This window comes from Mobula hypostoma, chromosome 8 (genome assembly GCF_963921235.1).
Source record: "Mobula hypostoma chromosome 8, sMobHyp1.1, whole genome shotgun sequence".
NCBI lineage: Eukaryota > Metazoa > Chordata > Chondrichthyes > Myliobatiformes > Myliobatidae > Mobula > Mobula hypostoma.
The window spans coordinates 46946348-46969683 of NC_086104.1; the positions used below are offsets into that span (position 1 = coordinate 46946348).

General features: G+C 37.0%; 1 protein-coding gene across 1 annotated transcript in view; it reads right to left on the reverse strand.

The window, feature by feature from the left end:
* Nucleotides 1-23336, reverse strand: part of kcnk2a (potassium channel, subfamily K, member 2a) — a 135342-nt gene that overhangs the window by 45002 nt on the left and 67004 nt on the right. Inside the window, exons 3-4 of the mRNA XM_063055042.1 lie at nt 12311-12428; nt 6981-7141 (exon numbers count right to left, since the gene is read on the reverse strand). Of these exons, the coding sequence (XP_062911112.1) occupies nt 6981-7141; nt 12311-12428 (279 nt within the window). The remainder of the gene's footprint in view (nt 1-6980; nt 7142-12310; nt 12429-23336) is intronic.

The following is a 23336-nucleotide window of genomic DNA, read 5'->3' on the forward strand; positions in this document are numbered from 1 at the left end:
AAAAGGAACTCAAATTTATAAATGCTCAAAATATGGTTTTAATATTGTTTTGTATATTAATCAAGAACATTTCCAAAGTATACAATATTGTATGTTTTAATAATAATTGACTATATCTGTTAGAAGGTTTCAACTAGTGCAAAAACACTTGGGTTGGTCTTGCTATGTTTGCACAGAGCCGTGATGCTGTGTGCCACAGTGCACTGGTATACAGTTGGCATTTACAGTGGACCTGACCCATCAGCACTATTCATACAATTACACCAAGGTACTTCCTCCTGCCTTGAAATCCATCTTGGAGCTTTTTAGTTCATTTTTTTTAAACGAGAAGCTTGATGTTAATTTGAAAAAATCGTGTATCTTTTTTTAAATAAAGGCATGTTTGCGGAAAAATAGCAGTGTTTTTAATGAGATTCTGTCATGTTCTTTATTTCGGGTTCAATGATGCTAGAATATGAGAGAAAGTGATCAGGAAAATAGAAGTAGTAGGATTCTGGAAGCCAAAAGATAGGTGCAAGAAAGAGTCACTATGAGAAACTGAGATTGTCAGTGGTTATTGGACATTATGAGGTTCCTGGGATACAAATTGCTATCCATGTTCATATCCATATTGCTTGTATGTGGAGCAAATCATGATGCATGTTATACTGGCAACAGTTAGTGCAAGAGTTAAACATGTACTGGAGGAATGCAGTGTAGACAGATATGATAAAAAGCAATTACAATGCTGATTTGAAGCTATTGTTGCAATATAAACCTGAAACTAAGGAAAATCCCCCCCCCACCCAACCCCCAATATTTCCATTTAAAATTGTTGCTAAATATATGTAGGTTAATCAAACATAGAAATATACCAATTTAAGCTGTTGGTATGTTTCTACATATCATACTTTAAAAAAAATTTCAAGCTGTAAAGGTATGCAAGGAATAGAATAGTAATTGCTTAAAGACCTTCTGTGTTCAAGTCATCTGCATTATTTAGTTGTGGTCTGATCATCTGCTACAAGAGGGAGGAAGTGCAGGTGGAAAATGGTGGGGTGGTAAAGTACTCATAGAAAAAGGCCACAAGCTGCACAGGATGTGCTGTACAAGATTCAATTTCTTACATGAACCCCAGTCAAGAACAATGTGTGAGAAACCTGCACATCAATAAGGACATCCTTACTGAAATCTGCCTCATGTCAAAAGCATAACTGTAACTTCAGCGAAGACCCGTGACCAAATTTCCAGTGATAACTGAAAACTCTGGTGTGTATCACCATTCTGTTATGTTCAGAAATGGAACATTCACACTTTACACCTATGACTCTGAGGCTAAGAACAGCTTCAATGCCATATTTAAGCTGCTAATGGCACCACTGATGGTAGACAAACCAAACGTGGTGACGAATCAGCATATAGAAGGGAGATTGAAAATCTGGCTGAATGGTACCACAACAACAACCTCTTATTCAACGTCAACAAGACCAAGGACCTGATTATTGACTTCACGAGGAGAAAACCAGAGGTCGATGAGCCAATCCTCATCTGAGGATCAGAGGTGGAGAGGGACAGCAACTTTAAACTCCTCAGTGTTATCATTTTGGAGGACCTGTTCTGGGCCGAGTACATGAGTGCAATTGCAAAGAAAGCACAGCAGTGCCTCTACTTCCCTAGGAATTTGCAACAATTTGGCAAGACAACTAAAACTTCGACACACCTCTATAGATGTGTGGTGCAGAGCATACTGACTGGCTGTATCACAGCCTGGTATGGAAACACCAATGCTGTCCAATGGAAAATCCTACAAAAAGTCATGGATACAATGCAGTCCAATACACCTAGGACATGCTCTCTTCTGACTTCTGCCATCAGTTAGAAGGTACAAGAGCCAAAGAACTCACACCACCAGGTTCAGGAACAGTTATTACCCCTCAGCTATCAGGCTTTTCAACCAGAGGGGGTAATTTCACTCGACTTCACTTGCCCCATCACTGAACTGTTCCCACAACCTATGGACTCACTTTCAAGAACTCTTCATCTCAGGTTCTCAATATTTATTGTTTATTTATTTACTTCTTTTTAGTCTTCTGTATTTGCACAGTTTGCTATCTTTTGCACACTGGTTGTCTGTCCTGTTGGGTGTGGTCTTTCATTGATTCTATCATGTTGAGGGGATTTACTGAGTATGAAAATGAATCTCAGGGTTGTATATGGTATCGTATTTCAATAATAAATTTACTTTGAACTTTGAATGGAAGGGAATTTCTTCAATGTTTATCTTTGGGCAGAAGAGGAGCATACACCTAGGTGCACCCAACAATAACTTATTGCATACAGTATGAAATTAACCATCATTCTTCACTTGGCAGTTGTGTGTCTTTCCCTGAACTAGTGATGTAATGGCTGCAGTTTGATTCAGGATGCCTTCTAACTTTTAGAAGAGGATGCGCTGATGGACGAGAAGGACAAGATGCCAAGCTACAAGTGCTATAGCATAATATAATCCACAGCCATGATGACAAACATCTTGCATGGCAGAAGCCTGTATTCTTGCTGTAACACCCAGATGTTGTAATTATAGTTCGTGCTGCAATGGAAGTAGGAAGATTAATGATCATTTCCCTGATTCACAGGTTTGAGCACAGAGATGTCCATTGCTACTTCCTGCAGTGGGATGATGGCAGGGAAGTGATGGTATTGTAGTGAATTGACTAGTGGCCAGGTTGGTTGGTAGATGGAATAAAACTGATCCTGACTATATGCGAGTTTACTGCTTGACTTGTACAATCTCCTCCAGGCCCCTGGGGCAACACTGACCATCAAGTATCTTTTTGGCTACTGCCTTCTGGTGGTGTGATTGGATATCCTCATGACCTCTGATAGAAAGATGGTCTATTGCCTCCTTTTCATCTTCCTCACTAATACTTTCAATACAACATCTAAAAACATGGATTCTGTTTTCTTCTTTGTTCCATTATTCTTCAAAGTCTTATGGTCTTATAGTCTAAAGTCTCCTTGGTTAGATTGTCTTTCAGATTAACTCACTGCCTTTAAGTTTGTGGTGCACAAAGGGAGGAACTTATGCCATCTGAAATCTGTAGATCAAAGAATAGATTTCTTTGACTAAATTGTGGGAGGGTTAACTTATTAATGATAGTTTGGTAATATCATTGGCCATGGCCTCAGATTTTGAGCCATTCGGGCTAGCTTTAGATCATAGAGGCTGGCTTTAATTGGGCCTAGCATTTCATGACATTAGTTCCCTTTTGATATGTAAAATCGGTCAACAGCTGGTGGTTTTTGATGCATTCGTTGAAATGAGCAAACAGCAGGAGCTAATGTGTTGCCTGTAATATAGTCAATGGGCATAGGTTAATGACATTGAAACAACTCAGCACCTGATTTGGGTTACTGATCTTGGCACCATTGAGGTGAATGGTTTTAAAAGACATATTCTTCAAAGAATGCTATGTATTTCTTCCTTCAAAACAAATAACTTATTAGTTTTCTTTGCTGATGACCATAAAACTGTCACACCAAATGGCTTTCATTTCTCAGAGACTGGTGCACAATAACCCTTATTTTTACTTTAGATAAGAGATCACAAGTTCTGTAGTGGGTTGACTGCACTCACTGCAAAAAGCTTTACTGATCACTTGTGTTATTATGTGTGGTACAGATTGAAAGTATATGAGTGAATAAGGGACTGTATTTGCTCATTACAATTGAAGATAATGTAAATGTGTTGGAAAGCATCATTGTTTCTTGCAGGTTTATGAGGACATAGTATTATGTTTGTTTTTCTTTAAAGGGGAAGATGTGTTATGTGTGTACATAATATAGAAATTCAGTTTCCAGTGTGCAATGTGGGTGGTTCACCGCAGAACAGGAAGGGACATGGGCAAGCTGGTCACATGCGCTAGTGTCGAGCTGAAGTCATCACTGGAGTGTTCCGAATAACTATGTGTTAGTTTTACCCACGCTGTTTGTCTTTATTATGGACAAAGATAACAATTGTTTCAGTGGCTTTTAGTTATGCAAAGCACCCATCTGTAACAGATAAGCTCCAAAAAGAGAAATGCTAATTATCCACATCTACGTTCAATAGCAATACCAGCACCTAGACCCCATTATCAATATTCAAAGTTTCGTGATTGACAAGAAATATGATTGAACCAGCTACATGACACATTGACCGCAAGAGCAGCTCATAAACTGGTATCCTGGGAGAAGCAATTCACCTCCTGAAAACCCAAAGCAGTCCCGCTACAAATCAAGAGTGTTAAAGAATACTGAATGAGTGCCATTCTATCAATATTCAAAACACCTGACAATATTCATTATCAAGCAACCTACTTGATTAACATATTATAAATCAAGAGCTATTTGATTGGTATATCATAAGTTAAGCCTATTTGATTGGTATATCATAAGTTGAGCCTATTTGATTGCCATGTTATAAATATTTATTGCCTCCATCAGTGATCTATAAAGGAAACTGCAGTAGCTTACAAAGTACCACTTTGGCAGCAGCCACTAAGTGCATAACCTTTAAAACACCAGGAAGGACAAGGGCAACAAAAGCATGGAAGCACCAATCCAAATTTCACATTTTCCTGACATGGTAAGTTATCACAGGTCTTTCATTGTCACTGGAACTTCCTACCAACAATAACTTCTAAGGTTTGTCAGGGAAATGTAGAGCCCTTGTCTATGGATATTGGGCACCTAGCAACATTCAGAAAGGTTCATTCATCCATGCATCATGTGCCAGGCTTGTGACTCCAGTACAGCACAACAGATTCTATAGAACTGTCATATGTGGTAGCAGTAATGCCTGATGGCTTAGCCTTTAAAGCATCATAGAACCATGGGAAGGTAACCATTCACTCCATTGCACCTGTGGTGGTTAAAGAATGGCCTGTAGAAACTGACACCATTTCCAGTACTTTGTCTGTAAACTATACAGGTTTTGTCATATAAAGTGCTCATTCAAGCATTCTTTGAAAAAGCATTTTATTCCTACTCTTTTTTCCCCATCATAAAACAATTCTCAATCCATACTAGTGTGTCTCCTTAATCTAATAATCTAATAAAATTATTTTCTGTCACAATCTTGTGTTATCTTACCAAATGTATTTTTAAAGTCTAGATTACTTGTCCCGGTTTCCCATTATCTTCCCTGCCATCTCTGTTTCCAGGAGCAACCAGATTTTGAAAACACTATTTCTGTTTCACGAAGCCAGAAAAACTAAGAACATTAAGAAATAGGAGAAAGATTAGGACATCCACTATTCATTCAGATCAGATCCTCCATCTCGGGTACCATTTTCCCACCATCCCTTGATTCCTTTGATAATCAGGAATTTCCTGATTTCCATTTTAAATGCTCACAATTACTAGAGCCCTCCAGGTTAGAGAAGGCTGAACATTCACTATCTTCAACATGAAGAGACTTCTTATCACTTGAGTCTTACCTCATCTAGACTTATTCAGAAATCATCTACAGACAACATCCTCCCTATATCTTTCCTGTTAAGCTCTTTAAACATTTTGTATGCTTCAATGCAATCTACATTCATCTTCTTAAACTGTACAAAATACTGATTCCATCTACTCAATCTCTCTTCATATAAACTTGTCTTTCTTGGGACTATTCCAGTGAATAAAGTCATTTTCCATCAGGTTTGCTTGCTGCACCTTCTTGTTGGCCTTTACAACCTGGTGTGCAAGCATTCCCAAGTCATTTTGAAAAAACGCACCACCAAACCACCTAACTTTTAACAAATATCCACTTCTGTCTTAATGTGCACCAATCACAATTTAGCACATTATATTCCATCTGCCATTTACATTTGTTTAGTTTGTCCATATCTCTTTGAAGCTTCCTTACATCCTTTTCTGAAATCACAATACAACCTAGTTTACTCTCATCACCACCCTTTATTACCTGAGCCAAACTGTTGATATTAGTTGTAAAAAGCTGGGCTCAAGCATCAGTGCCTGCTATACCTATTAGCTACAGCCTGTCACCTTCAGAATGATCTGTTTTATTCCCATACTTTTCTCTCTGTCCAATAACCAATTTTCAATTGATGTCAGTACTGTCCATGATGCCAAGCACTCTGGCATTGTCCTGTGTGGCACCTTATTAAATATCTTGCAAAAATCCAAATGTTACCTACTGAAAATCCAAGCTATGCGTAATCATGACATGAATTTCGAAGTGCCACGATGCCAAGTCTTGGATTACAGCACTTTTCTGTGGGCTAATTGGTCTATTTTCTTATATGTTCCTTTATCCTTATTGATGAGCAATATTTTTACTGCTACATTCTTCTCTGCTAGCAGTATTCCAGAATCTTGGAAATTTTGGAAGATCATCACTAAAGCTGTTCAGGAGCCACATTTTTTGAACCACTAGATGCAGTCGATCATATCAATAGAAATGTTGCTCATTTGATCCAAAATAAATATTACAGGTTTAATCATTCTGAATAATTTCCATTTCTGGTGCAGCTCTATAGGCACTTCTAGATTTTATGAATGACTGTCCTTATACTGTTAAAGTACCGAAATAATTCACTCTTTCATTTTGGATCCATTTTCCAATTGTCTATTCATCTCATAAATTTAATAGATTTATGTGTATTTTTTCTCTAATCCCACTGGAGATGTTCACCTCTGACATGTTTTTCTTCTTTGCTGATCTATCCAGGTTTCAAATATAAAACATAGACATCTATATACATGATAGAATTAAGTGAAAATGTCCAAAACTGTAAATGCACAGAATAATGTTGCTAAAAATTATTACCGATGCTATTATATTCCAGTACAGAAACTTGAAATGGCTCTTTAGTTACCTTTGTTAAAAGATGATTTAAACTATTCAACACCACAGGGAAAATAAAATGTGCTTTGGGTTGGTGTAACACCTGAAGTGGGCACTAAAAGACAATGGCATTTCTAAAAATTTGGAGATTTGTATTACTTACAAGGAATATGTCTTCCACTTTAGCGATTCCTTTTCCAAATATAGTTCCTAGCTGATCACCAACACCAGCAAGTAAAAACCCAAACAGTGGAATTCCTAATAAGGCATAAATAATGCAGAATATTTTTCCACCTACAGTAATTGGAGAAATTTTTCCAAAACCTACAAGAAAATAAAATCAAACTGTATAAGGCACAAGGTGACAAACTTTTTATAAATGCATTAAATCTAACAGGAGACAAAGGATTCCAGCATAATACATATTAAATTTAACCCACTGAAGACGAGTGTGAAGATCATGCAGTGTCTAAATGTAATGCACTTAGTATGTCAATAAATTTGGACTAGATTGAAGAATACATTATCACTGGTTGAGGTAAATGGTGTGATTATATCTCATTTATCAGTCACCTGTATTGAAACTTCTGTGAATAAATTTGCTAATTTAAAATCTCTGAAGGATTTATTTTTTATTGCTCCTTTTTCATTTCACTTCTCCTCTCCTGGCATGAAATTAATATACTCGCCAAGCTCCTAAAGCTCTCCCAAGGATTACCATTTTTCATGTGTGAGGTAAAGAGAATACGAGCAGGCAATTCCATCCATGCCAAGCCCACTCAATAGTGATCTGAATCCCAGTGATTTTACTTTAGCAAACTGAATTTATAACATTGTCAATACATTTGCACTTACTGAAATCAATTCACTTAGCATTGATAATAGATTAAATCTGCATGGCTTGGCACACAAGACACAGGGTTTGTTCCTTCTTACTTACCATGAAGCCAGCCTTACTTAGATATCTTATAAACTCACATCATCTCTTCTCATTTCACTTATCTGCATACAGGTTTGTTCTAGCTAACACAGCCATTTAAGAAACTTAACTGACTGAATATAAATGGACCCCTTATATGAAAATGCACTGCGTCACTTTCCACCAGTAGCAACTAGAAAACTGGCTGTTCCATCTACCACCAAACTGCTACACATAACTGTTAAAAATCACCAATTCTTTACAATCATTGATCACTCAATTATTTCTTACAATACCTCAGATGATAATTACTGTGTTATTTGTCTAACTTCTGGAATCCACTATCTAACATACCAAATGAATATTAATTCCCATTGGGATTACTCAGTCCCCTAATTTAAAATTTTGTATAATTGTGGAAAAGCGATAATTTAAAATTTGCCAATTTTATGATGATTTTACATAAAAACATCTGATTGAATTTGTTACCATTTTACATTCTGAACAGAGAAAGAATAGCATGGATAATTCTGGAACACTGCTTAGAACTGGGAGCACAGCTCAGAGAATTGTGGCTCCAATGTCGTTGGTCTGATTGGGTTTGGACCACGCAAAATGTAGAAGTATCAGGAAATCTAAGTACAATTTAAAAGAAAGTCTCTAACAATAAAGGGCTTCCCAGATAAAGATTTAAAAATCAGAGTAAGTACAGGAAGGCCATTTCCATCTGGGAGCCTTCACTGATTACATTCATTGATCAGTAGCCTTTTCCAGAGATTGATACACTGTTTATGGACAAAGTAGGCTTGATAGCCATTTAAATCATTTATTTATGAGAATAAATAAGATTTTGGAAATTAAGCTAAAAGTAGATAAAGGAAGAACATTTGCCTTCAGTGCTCATGTAATGAGATTTTCAATAAATTCACAAGCACAAAAGTGGTTTTCGATGTGAATAGCTCATTTGGAAATAAACATGAGATGACAGAGGATTTAGGCAAGGAAATTATAAATGTAAGAAAAATTTAATTATGAACAGATGAATCTTAAGATTGAAGGAAACAATATATCAAATTTTATGAAATGTTTTTTGGAGTTGCATAAGAAAATACTAATGGACGTATAAAAGCTCTTGTACCATAGTCAAATTCACTAGGGGACACAACTTAACTTCAACCATTAATGAAAAGGAAAATTTATACATGTGTATAATATGTGACTACTGCAGCATTGTCTGTTTATACCACAGTTGAGAATTAAAAAGAGCCCATAGATATCCCCATCAGCTGAATTTTACAACTAAGGTCCAGAAATTCTGCCTTGTCAAAAATTATACTTTGAAGTAGAGCTGCATGGTTATCCGATCCTGTTCTGTTCAAGGTTGGGCGACACATTCTGAACATTCAGATCTAACGTTGTGGCCGAATGAGCATACTCACCCATACATCAGAACCAAAGTGGTGCACACTTTCCTACCATTCCATGAGCTCTTAAGATAGCAGATACAAGTTGCTGATTTTTTTTCTTACTTGGAAGATTGAGAGAAAACTTGGCTAATACAATGTGGAAGAAAGGGGAAGGGAGTGAGGTGGAATTAGGGATTGAAAGGAGATGTGGGAAAGGAGAAAGGAAAGTGAAAAAAGGATGGTGAAAGAAAGGCAAAAAGGCATAGTGAGAGCAGAGGACAGAAAGGAGAGGGAGGGGTTGGAGGGAAGTTGGGACACAAAAGAGGAGGTGATGAGAAGAGGAAAGGATCGAGAGATTAGGGATGAGAGAAAAGGAAGGAGATGAGGAGGAATTTAGAGCAGAGATGAGGAAAAATTTGTTTAGCCAGAGGGTGGTGAATCCGTGGAATACATGGCTATGGAGGCCAAATCATTGGATCTATTTAAAGTGGAGGTTGATAGGTACTTGATTAGTAAGGATGTCAAAGGTTATGGTGAGAAAGCAATAAAATTATGTTGAAAAGGATAATAAATCAACCATGATGGAATGGCAGAGCAGGCTCGAAGGGCCAGATGGCCTAATTCTGCTCCCAAGTCTTATGTAAGGAGAATGGATGAGATTGAAAAGGCAAAAAAAAAGAAACAAGGAAGAAGACTGGAGGGATGTGAGGAGGTTAAGAAGGAAAGAAGGGGTATGAGTGTAGATCAGAGGAAGAATAGATAAGAGTGGAGAGTTGAGAAGAGAGGATTGAGAGCAGACGAAGAAGAAGAGGGGATGAGAGGTAAGAAGGAGAATGGAATGGGGAGAGGTAGCAAGAATGAAGAGAGGACTGAGAGCAGTGGTGGGGAAGGACAGAAAGCTAGATGAGAAATAGTAAAGAGAAAGGAGTGATGAGAGTCAAGGTGAAGAACAGAAGTGGCTGAGGACTGAGATGGGGTAGAAACAAGAAGGGTCTGCAGAAGAGACATATGGAAGTAGAATAGCAGAATTCATTAAGAATCATAAAATCATCATAGCAAAGAATCAGATTTAGATCTAATATCACTGATTTGCATGATGTGAAATGTGTTGTTTTGTGGCAGCAGGACAATGCAGACATAAAATTACTATAAACTACAAAACTATATAAATAGAGAAAAAATTAATAATGATTTATGTTCATGGGTTGATGGACCATTCAGAAATCTGATGATGAAAGGGAAAACACTGTTCCTGAATCATTGAGTGTGATTTTAGACTCCTCCCTCATGCCAAGTCCTTTAATGAGGTCCTTAGTGAAGGAGGCCAATCATCCCATCACATCAGTGCTATTTGTTGAGTAATCCAGTAAATTCCTGTTTCCCTGCTTGTTCCCTATAAACCTACACATTGTTTTTCAAGAGACCCGATTGTCCTTGTTTCCATTAGCCTTATAGAAAGTGAATGGAAAATTGCACGTGAATAAAAAAATCTTGTCCCACATCTTCCCTCCTCTGTCTTTCTTGTACGATGCCTCCCAAATAAATTATGATAAATGAGATTGTGCCTCTTAATTCTAAGCAGGTGGCATGTTGCTAAGGGTGAGGTAGGGTCCTTTCAACAAATGTCTTATTTCAGAGCTGTACAGCCTCTGAAACAGGCCATGCAGCTCCATAAAAGGAAGTTGACAGAGAACCAATTAGGGAGAAAAATCTTTGGCTGATGGACAGACAACTGGCCAGAGATGACTCCAGGAGTAAAAATGGCATGAGAATTACTGGGAAACATGGCAAAAGAGAATGTGGAGCATTGAGCAGAAGTTTGGCCTCTCATTTAAAAAAAATTACATCACAGTGCAAGAGATCAGGAAGAGAGCCAGAGAAGATAGGAGCGGTCAATTTTAGACACCACAAGACATGCCAAGGTGGCATTTGAGCAAAGTACAGAACAACTTCAACAAGAAGTTTAGCAGGGCTAATTGTTCAATGTGAGGCAATGTGAGCTGTCAAGGCGAACATGGTCCTTTAGGCCTAGGTTAGACAGAAGTAAAGTGGTGAAGTGCAAACAGCTGTGAGGATTAGTGAGTGTCATTTAGCACCACAAAATACTGAGGAATTCAGCTGGCCAGGCGGTATCTATGGAAAGAAATAAAAAAATCAATGTTTCTGGCCAAGACCATTCATCAGGACCAGAAGGGAAGGGGGAAGTAGACTAACCTGCTCAGCTCCCCCAGCATTGTATGTGTGTTGCTCTGGATTTCCAGGATTTGCAGAATCCCTTGTGTTTATGATGTCATTCAGCACTGCAATTCAGCTATGGTTATTTGCAAAATTAGGAGAGAGTGAGACTCAAACATTACTCTTGTAGATTGGATTTACAGCAGTGTCAGGAGTAAAGTGAAAATACCAATCATTGCTCACCATGCTCCATTTAGTGTTCTCGAACATCCTATCCTGTTGTGCAAATCTGGATTTTCAGAGGTTCAGAAGATAGCAACAATTGCTTCTCAAGGTATAGTTTAATCTTTCCAGTGTGCAGAAATATCTCCCCTCTTGCCCCTCATCTGTTCCTTTTAGAACACTGCTTAAATACATCTTCCAGTTAGATTAATGAGTGCACCCTTGAAACACTGCCCGGAGTGTCCTCTCTGCAAATTTTAAATGACCTGCTGGCTATGCCAAATGACTGCACTGAAATTGGAAATTAATAGAAAGATATAATGGCTGATTTGATATTGATCACTTTACACGAAAGTCAATATCAAAATTACATTTGCAGTACCCAAAAGACTGAGATTATATACAGAGACAATATTTTTACACCGAAATGAATTTCTGTAATAGTACACAATCAATGTGGAGTGTAAAATGTAATTAAAAATCCAAGATGCTCTATTTAACATACCTGAATTTATTACACAGGGCCAAAAAAAGCCAATCAAGTACCATTAAAGTGCATCACATGTACAACATAATTTTATGGTTCCATTTTTTTTATATATAGAAAGGACAACAGCTCATTTTGTTAACTAACTCACTGGGCAAATCACCAAGGTTGTTGGTCTTGGAATGTACAAGACATGACAATCCTCAGAGTGTACTTTCTTCAAAATTCATGAGCCCAACATTAAACATGAATGATGGATGCAAGATTGATTATAAATGTCTTACCTATAGTAGTTATAATGGTGCCAGCAAAGAAGAAGGAGCTGCCTAAGTCCCAGTGGCTGCTTTGATTGGTAGAGTTTCCTGCCGGATTAACACCTGCATTTACAGCTTCCATCACATGCTGTCAGTTTGAAAAGTATACATCAGTGAACCTCCAAAATTATTCATCATGCAGCAGACATTTAATAAATCACTGGTTCATTGAATAACTCAGCACTGAGAAAAATCACTACATTTTGATTGGAGAATGCTTCTAAAGATTCGTAGAATCATTCAGCACAGAAACAGGCCTTTCAGCTTACAATAATTCCATATGCTACATTAGGTCTATATCCTTCTAAGTCTTGCTTATTCAGTTGCCTGTCTAAATGCCTTTTAAATGTAGTGATTGTATCTGATTCAATCTTCTCCTCTGGCAGTGAGTTCTACATATCAACTGCTCTCTGTCTCAAAATTTTCCCCTCAAATTCCCTTTAAAACTCTTTGCTCTTATCTTAATCTTATGCCCTCTTTTTTGTGACATCCTTACCATGGGGAAAAGGATCTGACTATCTACCCTATCCATCTCTCTTAAAATTTTATATAACTCCATCAGGTCACCACTCAGCCTTCTTCACTTCAGGAAGAACAAACCCAGTCTACGTAAAATCCCCCCACAACTTAAGTCCTCCAATCCAGGCAACATCCTGATGAATCTCAAGCACAACCATATCCTTCATACGTACACTATTGCATACTGAACTACACATAATACAGTTTAACCAGGGTTTTGTAAAATTGTAACATAACCACCCAACTTCTATACTCTATATCCTCACCTATGAAGATAAAGCATGCCATATGCATTCTTCACTACTCTATCATTGCTTTTGCTTTCAGGGAACTATGGATTTGGACTTCAGGGTCCATTGTTCATCAGCTTCCTTTATACCCTACTGTTTGCTGCATGTTCTATTTTCATTTGATTTCCCAAAATGCATTACCTTGCACTTACCAGCTGTAAATTCCAACTGCCAGCACACCACCCATCTTTATATCTGATTGCCATTTGATCTGTTATTAACTGCAAGTGCTTCCTATGTTTGCATGATTTTTACCTGATTTTCCTCTGGTTTCTCACAATCTTTCTTTTCTAAGCATTGACTGGTACCTGAAAATTAGGCTGCATGGATATGTATGGGTAACCAAAAGACAGAAGACGTAACATTGAAGTGGTTAGTCAGAATATTCTAATTGTAAATCTCCACAAGCTGTAGACTTAGACCAAAAAACTCACACAGGTGTCACTACTTGCAAATAAATAGGCAATAAAATCTGGACTCAACAGTATGGGGAGATGTGTAGGATATAGAAATGATACATTGCCACAATGACAGGCACTCTTAGATAAACATGGTTTTATACTGAGACACATTACCAACCTCTAACAGATAGATTGCACATGAGTAAAGCAACAACAAAGATTTTTCTTCAGAATCCTTATGACAAATGAACAGGAAGGTACAGTTTTAAACTTGAGCCTCAATACTTCCAAAGGCACCATCACTCTAAAACTGTTGCTGCAACTAAGAGCCTGGATGTCAGAGAACTTCTTAATTCTAGTCAAAACTCGTATGAGGTGTCAATACTTAAAAAAATATTACTGACAAACCAATTTAATTTCAGTTGTTTTGGCAATGTAAATAATTCACCAGTGTACTTAACTAATCCACATTATTAGAATCTTATTGACAGCTATTCAACACGATCCAGTGATACAAAGGGATCCAACCCCTTTGTCAGCTGATGTAAAATGACTTTGCAGTGTTTAGTGAGAAGCAGAGTTTAGGATTCCTGTAACCTCTCTAAAGATCCTATGGAGGTTATCAGATGATGAAGGAGTTTACTCTCTGTGAATACACAGAGGGCACAGCAAAATCTCCCAGAATATGAATCTACTAAAGGATCCGTTTTGTTGACTTCACAAAAATAACAAGTTTGAGAACTGCTCATTTTCTCTTTCCTTCAAAAAAATTACTGCATGGTAATTTCTCCACAACAATGTTTAACAATTCCCATCTCCAACACCCAATCCATCCAAAACCACCATTACTGATGAAGAATTGCTTATTTCTAAACTTATTGTAGCAACAACTACTACCTGCATGCTCATCTCAGCAAAACAAGATTTTCAACTTCTCTCATGACTCCTTCCTCCCTTCCCTTCCGGCTTCGCATTCAACATCTCACTTGTCAATCTAAGCTCGTCCACAACAAGCAGAATTCCTTTCTTTTCAAATCTTTTTATTGTTATATTATACAAAAGAAATAACACGAGTACATTGAAGTAACAACACTTGTTACAAGTAACAAGTAACAATGTCTCAAAAAAAAAGACATTACCTTAAAGATCGAAAAAAAATGTGACAACAAAAAAAACCTACTAAGCAAAAAAAGTGAGAAAAAAAAGAACTCATTAGGTGTACAACCCCGGAGCCATGCGTCATACAAAAAGCTTCTAAAAATATATATCAAAACGCCAGCAAGAAAAGAAAATATACCAAAAAATTTACAATTAGATCGTGGAAAATATCTATCAGTTAGCTCAAATGATAATAATGAGCAAATAAACCCCATCTTTTCTTAAAATCAAATAAAGGCTCAAAGGTTCGACTTCTAATTTTCTCCAAACTAAGACATAGCATCACTTGAGAGAACCATTGTGACAAAGTGGGAGCTGATGTATCCTTCCACTTCAACAAAATGGCCCTCCTAGCTATCAATGTACAAATGCAATAACATGTTGGTCAGACACAGAAATGCCATGAATATTTTGAGGAATTATTCCAAAAAGCACAGTTAATTTATTAGGTTGTAGATTAATTTTAAGTGCTTTAGAAATTGTTGAAAAAACTGACTTCCAGAACTGTTCCAATATAGAACAAGACCAAAACATATGTGTCAGTATAGCTATCTCAGTTTTATATCTATCACAATGACTATCAACATTAGAAAAGATTTTAGAGTCTCTTCTTCATCAAATGATAACAATGTACAATTTTAAATTGAATCAATGAATGGCTAGCACAAACTGAAGAGTTAACCAACTTCAAAATCTGCATCCAATCCTCCATCATAAAAGTCAAATCGAGTTTCTTTTCCCAATCCTGTTTAATCTTAGATAAAGGACGCTTATCCCATTGGAATAATAAATTATAAATTCTTCCAATAGAACCCTTGATCAAAGGATTTATACTCATAGTAGTATCTAACAGGTCAGCCTCCAATATGCAAGGAAAATTACTTAAATATTTTTGTAAAAAATGTCTAATTTGAAGGTATTGCAGAAAGTGTGAGTATGAAAGAGTATTTATCAATTAATTGTTCAAAAGATATCAATCTATCTTCTTTAAATAAATCCAAAAAAGAATTAATACCTTTATTTTTCCAAAGTAAAAAAATTGGATCACTCAAAGAAGGCTTAAAAAAGTAATTTTGGTAAATTAAACTACAAAGTTTAAATCTTTTTGATTAAAAATATTGCAGAACTGGAGCCAAATTTGTAAAGAATACTTAATCACAGGATATAAGTTTAATTTAACAACTTTAGCTAATTGCATAGGTAAAGTAGCTCCCAATAATGCGTTAAATAAAACTGTTTTACAACTTTCAGTTCCTGGTCTACCCAAATTGGCCGATCACTGTTATCAACCCAATATAACCAAAAAGACATGTATCGCACATTAACAGCCCAATAATACATTCTTAGATTAGGCAAAGCAAGACATCCATCCTCTTTCAATTTTTGTAAGTGACATTTACTAATTCTTGGTCTTTTATTATTCCAAATACATGACAAAATAATAGAATCAATCCGATCAAAAAACTTCTTAGTCAAAAAAACAGGAATATTCTGAAATAAATATAAAAATTTTGGTAAAATCATCATTTTTAACTATATGAATACGACCAACAAGTGAAAATGTAAGTGGACTCCATCTACTAAATAAATTCTTCATAGAGTCTACTAAAGGAACAAAATTGGCTTTATAAAGATCCTTATATTTTCTAGTAATTATAATACCTAAATATCTAAAAGAATCCGTGACTTTAAAAGGAGTATTATCATATATAGAGACAGAATCATTTAAAGGAAACAATTCACCTTTACTAAAATTTATTTTATATCCTGGAAAACCTCCAAATTCATTAAGTAATTTTAGCAAGGCAGGAATAGCTTCGTCAGGATCAGATATATAAACCAATAAAGTGTAAAGAGAGATCTTATGCATGGTCTCATTCACAAAAATCCCATGGATATTTTTAGCCTCACGAAGAGCAATAGCAAGGGGTTCTAATACTAAATTAAACAACAAAGGACTTAATGGACAGCCTTGCATTGTCCCCTGTGAAAGTTGAAAAAAAGGAGACCTACAATTGTTAGTGACAACAGTAGCAATAGGGGCTTTATATATCATTTTAATCCAATTATTAAAATTAGCACCAAAGCCAAATTTCTCTAAAACATTAAATAAATATTTCCATTTGACTCGATCAAATGCTTTTTCAGCATCCAAAGGTACAACACATTGTGGAGTTTTAAAAGAGGACGAATATATAATGTTAAATAGTCTCCGAACATTTGAAAATGAATAGCAACCCTTTATAAAGCCTGTTTGATCTTTAAAAATAATTTTCCCCAAAATATTCTCCAACCGATTGGCCATTATCTTTGACAGAATCTTAGCATCGACATTCAGTAATGAAATAGGTCTACTGTATATGAAGCACAGTCAGTGAGATCTTTATCTTTCTTAAGAATTAAAGAACTAGAAGCCTCATAAAAATTAGAGGGTAAATCACCTTTCACAAAAGAATCCTTAAACATTTCCAACATATACGGAGAAAGCAACTTCCCAAATTTTTTATAAAATTCCACAGGATAACCATCAAGTCCCGGGGACTTACCAGATCGCACTGAAAAAATAGCTTTATGAATTTCGGTTTCAGTGATCTGAGCATCAAGAGTTTTTTGATCCTCAGCCGAGATTTTAGGAAAAACAATCTTTCGTAAAAGAGCATTCATTTCAGAGAAATCTAACGGACATTGAGATTTATAAAATTCAGCATAAAAATCTTGAAAAATCTTAATTTCTTCATATTCCTGAACCAAGGTACCATCTTTCCTACGAATTTTCATGATTTGCCTTTTGGCTGCAGCCATTTTTAATTGAGATGCGAGCAGTTTATTATTTTTATCTCCAAACATATAAAATTGGCTCTTTAACTTAAGCAAATATCCTTCAATGGGATGAGTTAATAACTGGTTATATTGTGATTGAAGTTCCACCCTTTGTTTAAATAAATCAATATTGGGGGAAATTGCATAGATATTATCTAAATCTTTAATTTGTTTTGAAATTCTATCTAATTCTGCTTTAGTCTGTTTTTTAAGTTTAGCTGAATAAGAAATAATCTGACCACGTAAAGATGCTTTAAATGTATCCCATATAATTAATTTAGACATACCCCCTATATCATTAAAAAGTAAAAATTCTTTTATCTAGTTTTCAAAGAAACTGACAAAGTCAGAGTTTTGCAATAATATCTGAGACATGCGCCATGGTGGGCGGACAAGAATGACATCATCAAATTCAAAAGACAAACTCAGAGGCACATGATCAGATATAGCAATAGCGTCATATTCACAATTTTTAACACTAGGCAAGAAGTGGGGATCGACTATAACATAATCGATCCTCGAATATTTTTTTATAAACATATGAGAAGAAAGAATATTCTCTGTTATTAGGATGGAGATACCTCCACAAATCAATCAACCCAAAATCAATCAAAAAGGAATTAATAAATGGCGCGGATCGATTTGGAAGTCGCTGATTGGTTGAGCTCTTATCAATCATAGGATTTAAGCAGCAGTTAAAATCCTCGCCCATTATCAGCATATATTCATTTAAATCAGGCAGTAAAGCAAATACCTTTTTAAAATAAAGGATCATCTAAGTTAGGACCATACAAATTAACCAAAACAACTTTTCTGTTACAGATCGTTCCTTTAACAATTAAAAATCTACCATTAGAATCTGATTCAATATCCTCTTGAATAAATATATTAAATTTAATAAAAATAGACACGCCTTTTGTTTTACTCTGAGAAGTAGAGTGGAATTGCAAACCATTCCACCATACAAAAAATCTATTTTGATCTCCCGCCCTGATATGTCTCTTGAGCAAAAATTATATCAGGTTGAAATCAGTTAATAACTTTAAAAGTCTTTTTTCGTTTAATAGGATGATTCCAACCATGTAAATTCCAACTTATTATATTAATCCGTTTAAATACCACATTATAATTTTATTCTACTTTATACATGCGCAGAGCACATACCAATACGGGATGATCAAAAATGGTGGTGATGAAGAATACGACCACATAAAAAACACGCATGCTCCGGAACTACCCAATGGGAAAAAAACTCCTAACCCTAAACCCACCCACCCACACCCGGAAGCCCGAAAAAGGCAAGCGATCTACGATAGAGTTCAAAGCTACTGACCGTTCTGTCTGTATTTTCTTTCCCTCCCCCCAGACTAAAAAGGTAGAGTGACCTTGTAAAAAAGACAATAAAGTCTCAGCAAAGAAAGGTATTTACATTCCATCATCTAATAAACAAGAAAGAATCAAAATAATGTTATCTCTTAGAGAAAAGAAACAGCGCCATCTTTAAGTTTAATATTAATTCTCTAAAAAATAAATTCAATTATAAAATGTTATAATAAAACAGAAAAAAATTAATAGTTTATTTGACCCAGCTGAATTTTCAAAAAGACTAATTGATAAGTAATTAAACCCTCCCAAATATATATATATATATATATATATATATATATATATATAAATAAAAAGCCCTATTAATAGGAAAAAAAACTACCAATTAGCTGATTAAAAAAAGAAACAAACCAAGTATTAAATTAAAGGAACAAATCCCCATATCTTCTTCTCTCAGTCGAATGCTCAGATGATCATTTAGACAGTCATACTTGAGCCATAAATCTTCTTTCCAAAGGAAAACCAACAATATGCAATAGTAAACAACTCTCCTTGTCTTTTTTAATTAGTCTCTCAATGAAATATACGAATGACCTTCATAAATCTTCTTTCCAAATGTGAATAATATGATAGCCAGACAACCTTTCAGGTAGTTCATTCAGCAGCGGCATCAGTAACAGCGGCAGGTAAAGCCTGAACAAAGTCCAGTGCAGCTTTTGGATCAAAAAAAGTATGAGGAGGAGAATTAACAGGAAAAATTTTAAGTCTTGTTGGGTACCTCAGAGAGGGAAAGAGTTTTTTTATCACATGCCTGTTTCACTACCAAGGCAAATTTTGATCTTTGATCCATTATCTCTCTTGCGTAATCTTCGTAAAATCGGAGCTCAGACTCCATAAATCTAAAATCTCTGTTTTCTTGCCTGTCACATTATTTGATCTTTAATTTTAAAGTGATGGAAGCAAACCAGAACAGATCTTGGTTTACTAGAATCCTTCAATTTTGAAGTAAATGCTCTGTATGCCCTTTCTATAGCAGGCAGCTTTGATAAAATGGTAGGAAATAAAGTGTGGGAAAGCTTACCAAAGTCAGCAGTTAAATTTCCATCTTCAGCTCCTTCTTGCAACCCAACAATTCGTATATTCTTTCGGCGAGACCTAGTTTCCAGGTCTATAATCTTATTTTGATATCTTCCAAATGAGTTGTAGCTTCAGACAACTTTTGCTTACTTATCTTCAATTCCTCTTCATGTGTAATAACTTGAGTTTCCAGGTCTTTAAGTTTTCCCAGAAATGACTTCATTTCATTACTATTCTTTTCCAGTTGGTCTTTAATTGATCCATTCTCATCCTTAATTGAATTCAGTGTCCGAACGAAATCTTCAGCCCACGATGGCATTTCATCAGATCTTTCCTTTTGCACCTTTCCTTTCCCATTACCTTTATCACTAGGTTCATGTAAATTCTTCCCACTTCTCGTAGACATAGACATATTGTTCCCCCTCAAGAATCAGCAAACAAAAATTTTAAATTCAAAGTTTAAACTAGGGGTAGAGAAAGAAAACTAAGAGCAGCACAAAATTACTGCTACTCTAGTTGCAGACAGGGGCGGTCCTCCCACAACAAGCAGAATTCCAACTAGCCAATATTATACACCTCTCTGAACCTGAATCGAAGACACTGATAATTAGAGGTTGTTCCAGGGAAGACAGAACTGGAACATGAACAAAAGGTACAGATCAGTAGAGAACATGACAGCTGTCTGACTCTGTGTGTCAGCTTAGTCTGCAAGAAAGTCTGAAGTTTGCTTCATGAAAAGTTTAAAAAGTGAGAGTAGAAGAACCTGATTAGTGTGTTAAGGATATTGAGTGAAGGTTGAACCTCACCTCCAAAAACCATCCTGTATCCGCGAAGGTAATCTTCAGAACTACTGGAGAACTGTTCAGCCCATGGCAACCACAGTCCAGAACAAAGATCAGCTGATCAGCTCAAGAGGAATACCCAGGAGACACTTGCATTAGTGAATCCTTTTCAAGCCATCAAAAAATAATTCACTGAACTATACAGGAAAAAGAGGTCTTATATTCAACAGCTACAAGATGAAGGTCCTCACTAATCCACCCCTCACTGTACCACACTATCTTCCAACAATAAATATTCATGGAAAAAGCATTGCAAAATAGACCATTTTTCTTATGTCAATAGCCATCACTTAACAAAAGCAAACATCAGTCATGAAATTTGCCACTTGATTCAATACACCAATACACTTCAAATGACTGAGGAAAAGTATAAAACCTCAGACCTGGAAGAAAACTCATACCCCTATAAGGTACTGCACAAATATCTCCACTCAGTCCTCCAAGTTCACTGGAAAGATAAAACAAACCAACGTTGGTGCCCGAGGTCAACATCCCCCACTGTTGTGGACCTAGATACACTTACTTGGTTACATTGAGCATGGCATATTCACAGACCAAATCCAGACACCGATACAAAAAGCCTATTTCAGATTCTGACATTGAAAGAAATTACCACATAGACAAAGAAAAAAAAGTTAAGAGTGTGCTGAAAGCCTCCTTGATGAAATGCAACAGCCCCACTGTTGCCTAGAAACCTCTGGTCAATAACTGGGTGAAGTAGAGAAGGAATATTCAGGATATATTAAGAGCCACTAATCTTGCATTGGAAGCACACAAAAGCCATGGAGAAAGAGCACATTGACTCTCATACAACCTTCACAAAACATTCCCTCAGGCAAGGTATAGACTGTCCCATCCATAGATATGATTTCCACAACTACCTCATAACCCACAACACTGGAGAGGAAGCAAGACATCTGCAGTCCTAAGGAACTGCCTTATTTTGGGTAGTTAAGTGGTGTAATTTACGGATACCCTGCCTCACACTACTGGTAACCCAAGTTCAGTCCTGACCTCCAGTAATGAATGTGTGAAATCTGCATATTCTTCCTGCGTTCATATAGGATTTTCTCTAGGTAATCCAGTCGTCTCCCACATATGGGCTTACAGGATAAGTGGACACTACAAATTGGGTGAGCGTAAAGGGAGTGGAAGAACTTGGAGAGTTGATGAGAGTATGGGGGAAAGTAATGTGAAATTAGTGTAGGAATAATGTAAATGGGCATGTGATGGCCACTGCAGATTCCTAGGGGCTGAAGGGCTTGTTTTCATGCTGTGTGACTGCATGAGAAAAGAATGGGTAACAGGGTGACAGAGTGGGGTTGTAGAAAGAAGGGTGTACGTGAGAGGACTAGTTGGATCAGGAAAGAGAGAGAAAGAGGGTGTGATTACCTGAAAATAGAAAATTCATTATTCATGTCATCGGGTTGTTGGCTACCCAGGCAGAGTATGAGGTGTCGTTTCCCCAGTTTTCACTTGACCTCACTTGGGCAGTGGAGGAGGCCAAGAACAAGTAGGTCAGTGTGGGAATGGGGAGGGGAGTTCAAATAACTTGGAACGCAACATGGCCACTGCGGACAGAGGACAGTGCTGGGAAAAATGGTTGCCTTGTCTGCACTTGGTCTTGCTGATGCAGGCGAGCCCACATCGAGTGCATCAAATACAGTAGACAAGGTTGAAAAAGATGCATGCAATTCTCTGCCTCATGCATGAAGGATTCTTTAAATCCTGGGATTGTAGTGAGGGAGGAGGGATAGGGAATGTGTTGCACCTCCCACAGTTGCATGGGAAAATACCAGGAGGCAGAAAGAGATGGGTGGGGAAGGATTAGGAAATTAGAGAGACAGAAAGTGTGATGATAGACCTTGAAGAAGATGGTTTGGACCCAAGTGCTGGAGTATCTGAGGCTGGAATTGAGACATGGTGTAGGTAATGACCAAAAACAAAATGCTGTATGATATCTCAAGTTAGGCTTATGATGCAGCACCAAACATCAGTTCAGGTGCTCCATAAATACTCAATTCTTGGCAACCAAAACACAACTGACAATCAGCAGGGCCATCCTGAACCCTTAAACGGGCTGCACCAGCTATCCATACTCCAGAGAATTAGAGTGTCTAAATCCCAGAAGCTGATGTGGGCAGGAGCATCTCGTAACAAGAAGATTCTGATCCCTGACAGAAATGAAGCATGATGTACTGAATGCGGAGCTGCTAGGGTGAAAGGTAAGGAGCAAGGGAACTCTCTCTCGGTGCTGCCTGGAGGGAGGTGGGTTGAGAGCAGGAGTGTGGGAAATGAAAGTGTGGATGAGAGCTCCATCAGCCAGCATGTAGGAAAAGCCACGTTTCCTGAAAAAGGAAGACATTGCAGATGCTCTGGAGTGGAAATCATGACAGCATATGCCGTGGAGAAAGAGAAACAGAAAGGGATGGCTTTCTCACAAGAGACGGGGTGGGGGGGTGGGTGTTTGGTGGTGGAGGAAAGGACCAAGGGAATTTGACAGCAGGGTGGAAGTTAGTAGTGAAGCTGATAAGATTAACGACTTACACTAGAGTTCCTGAAG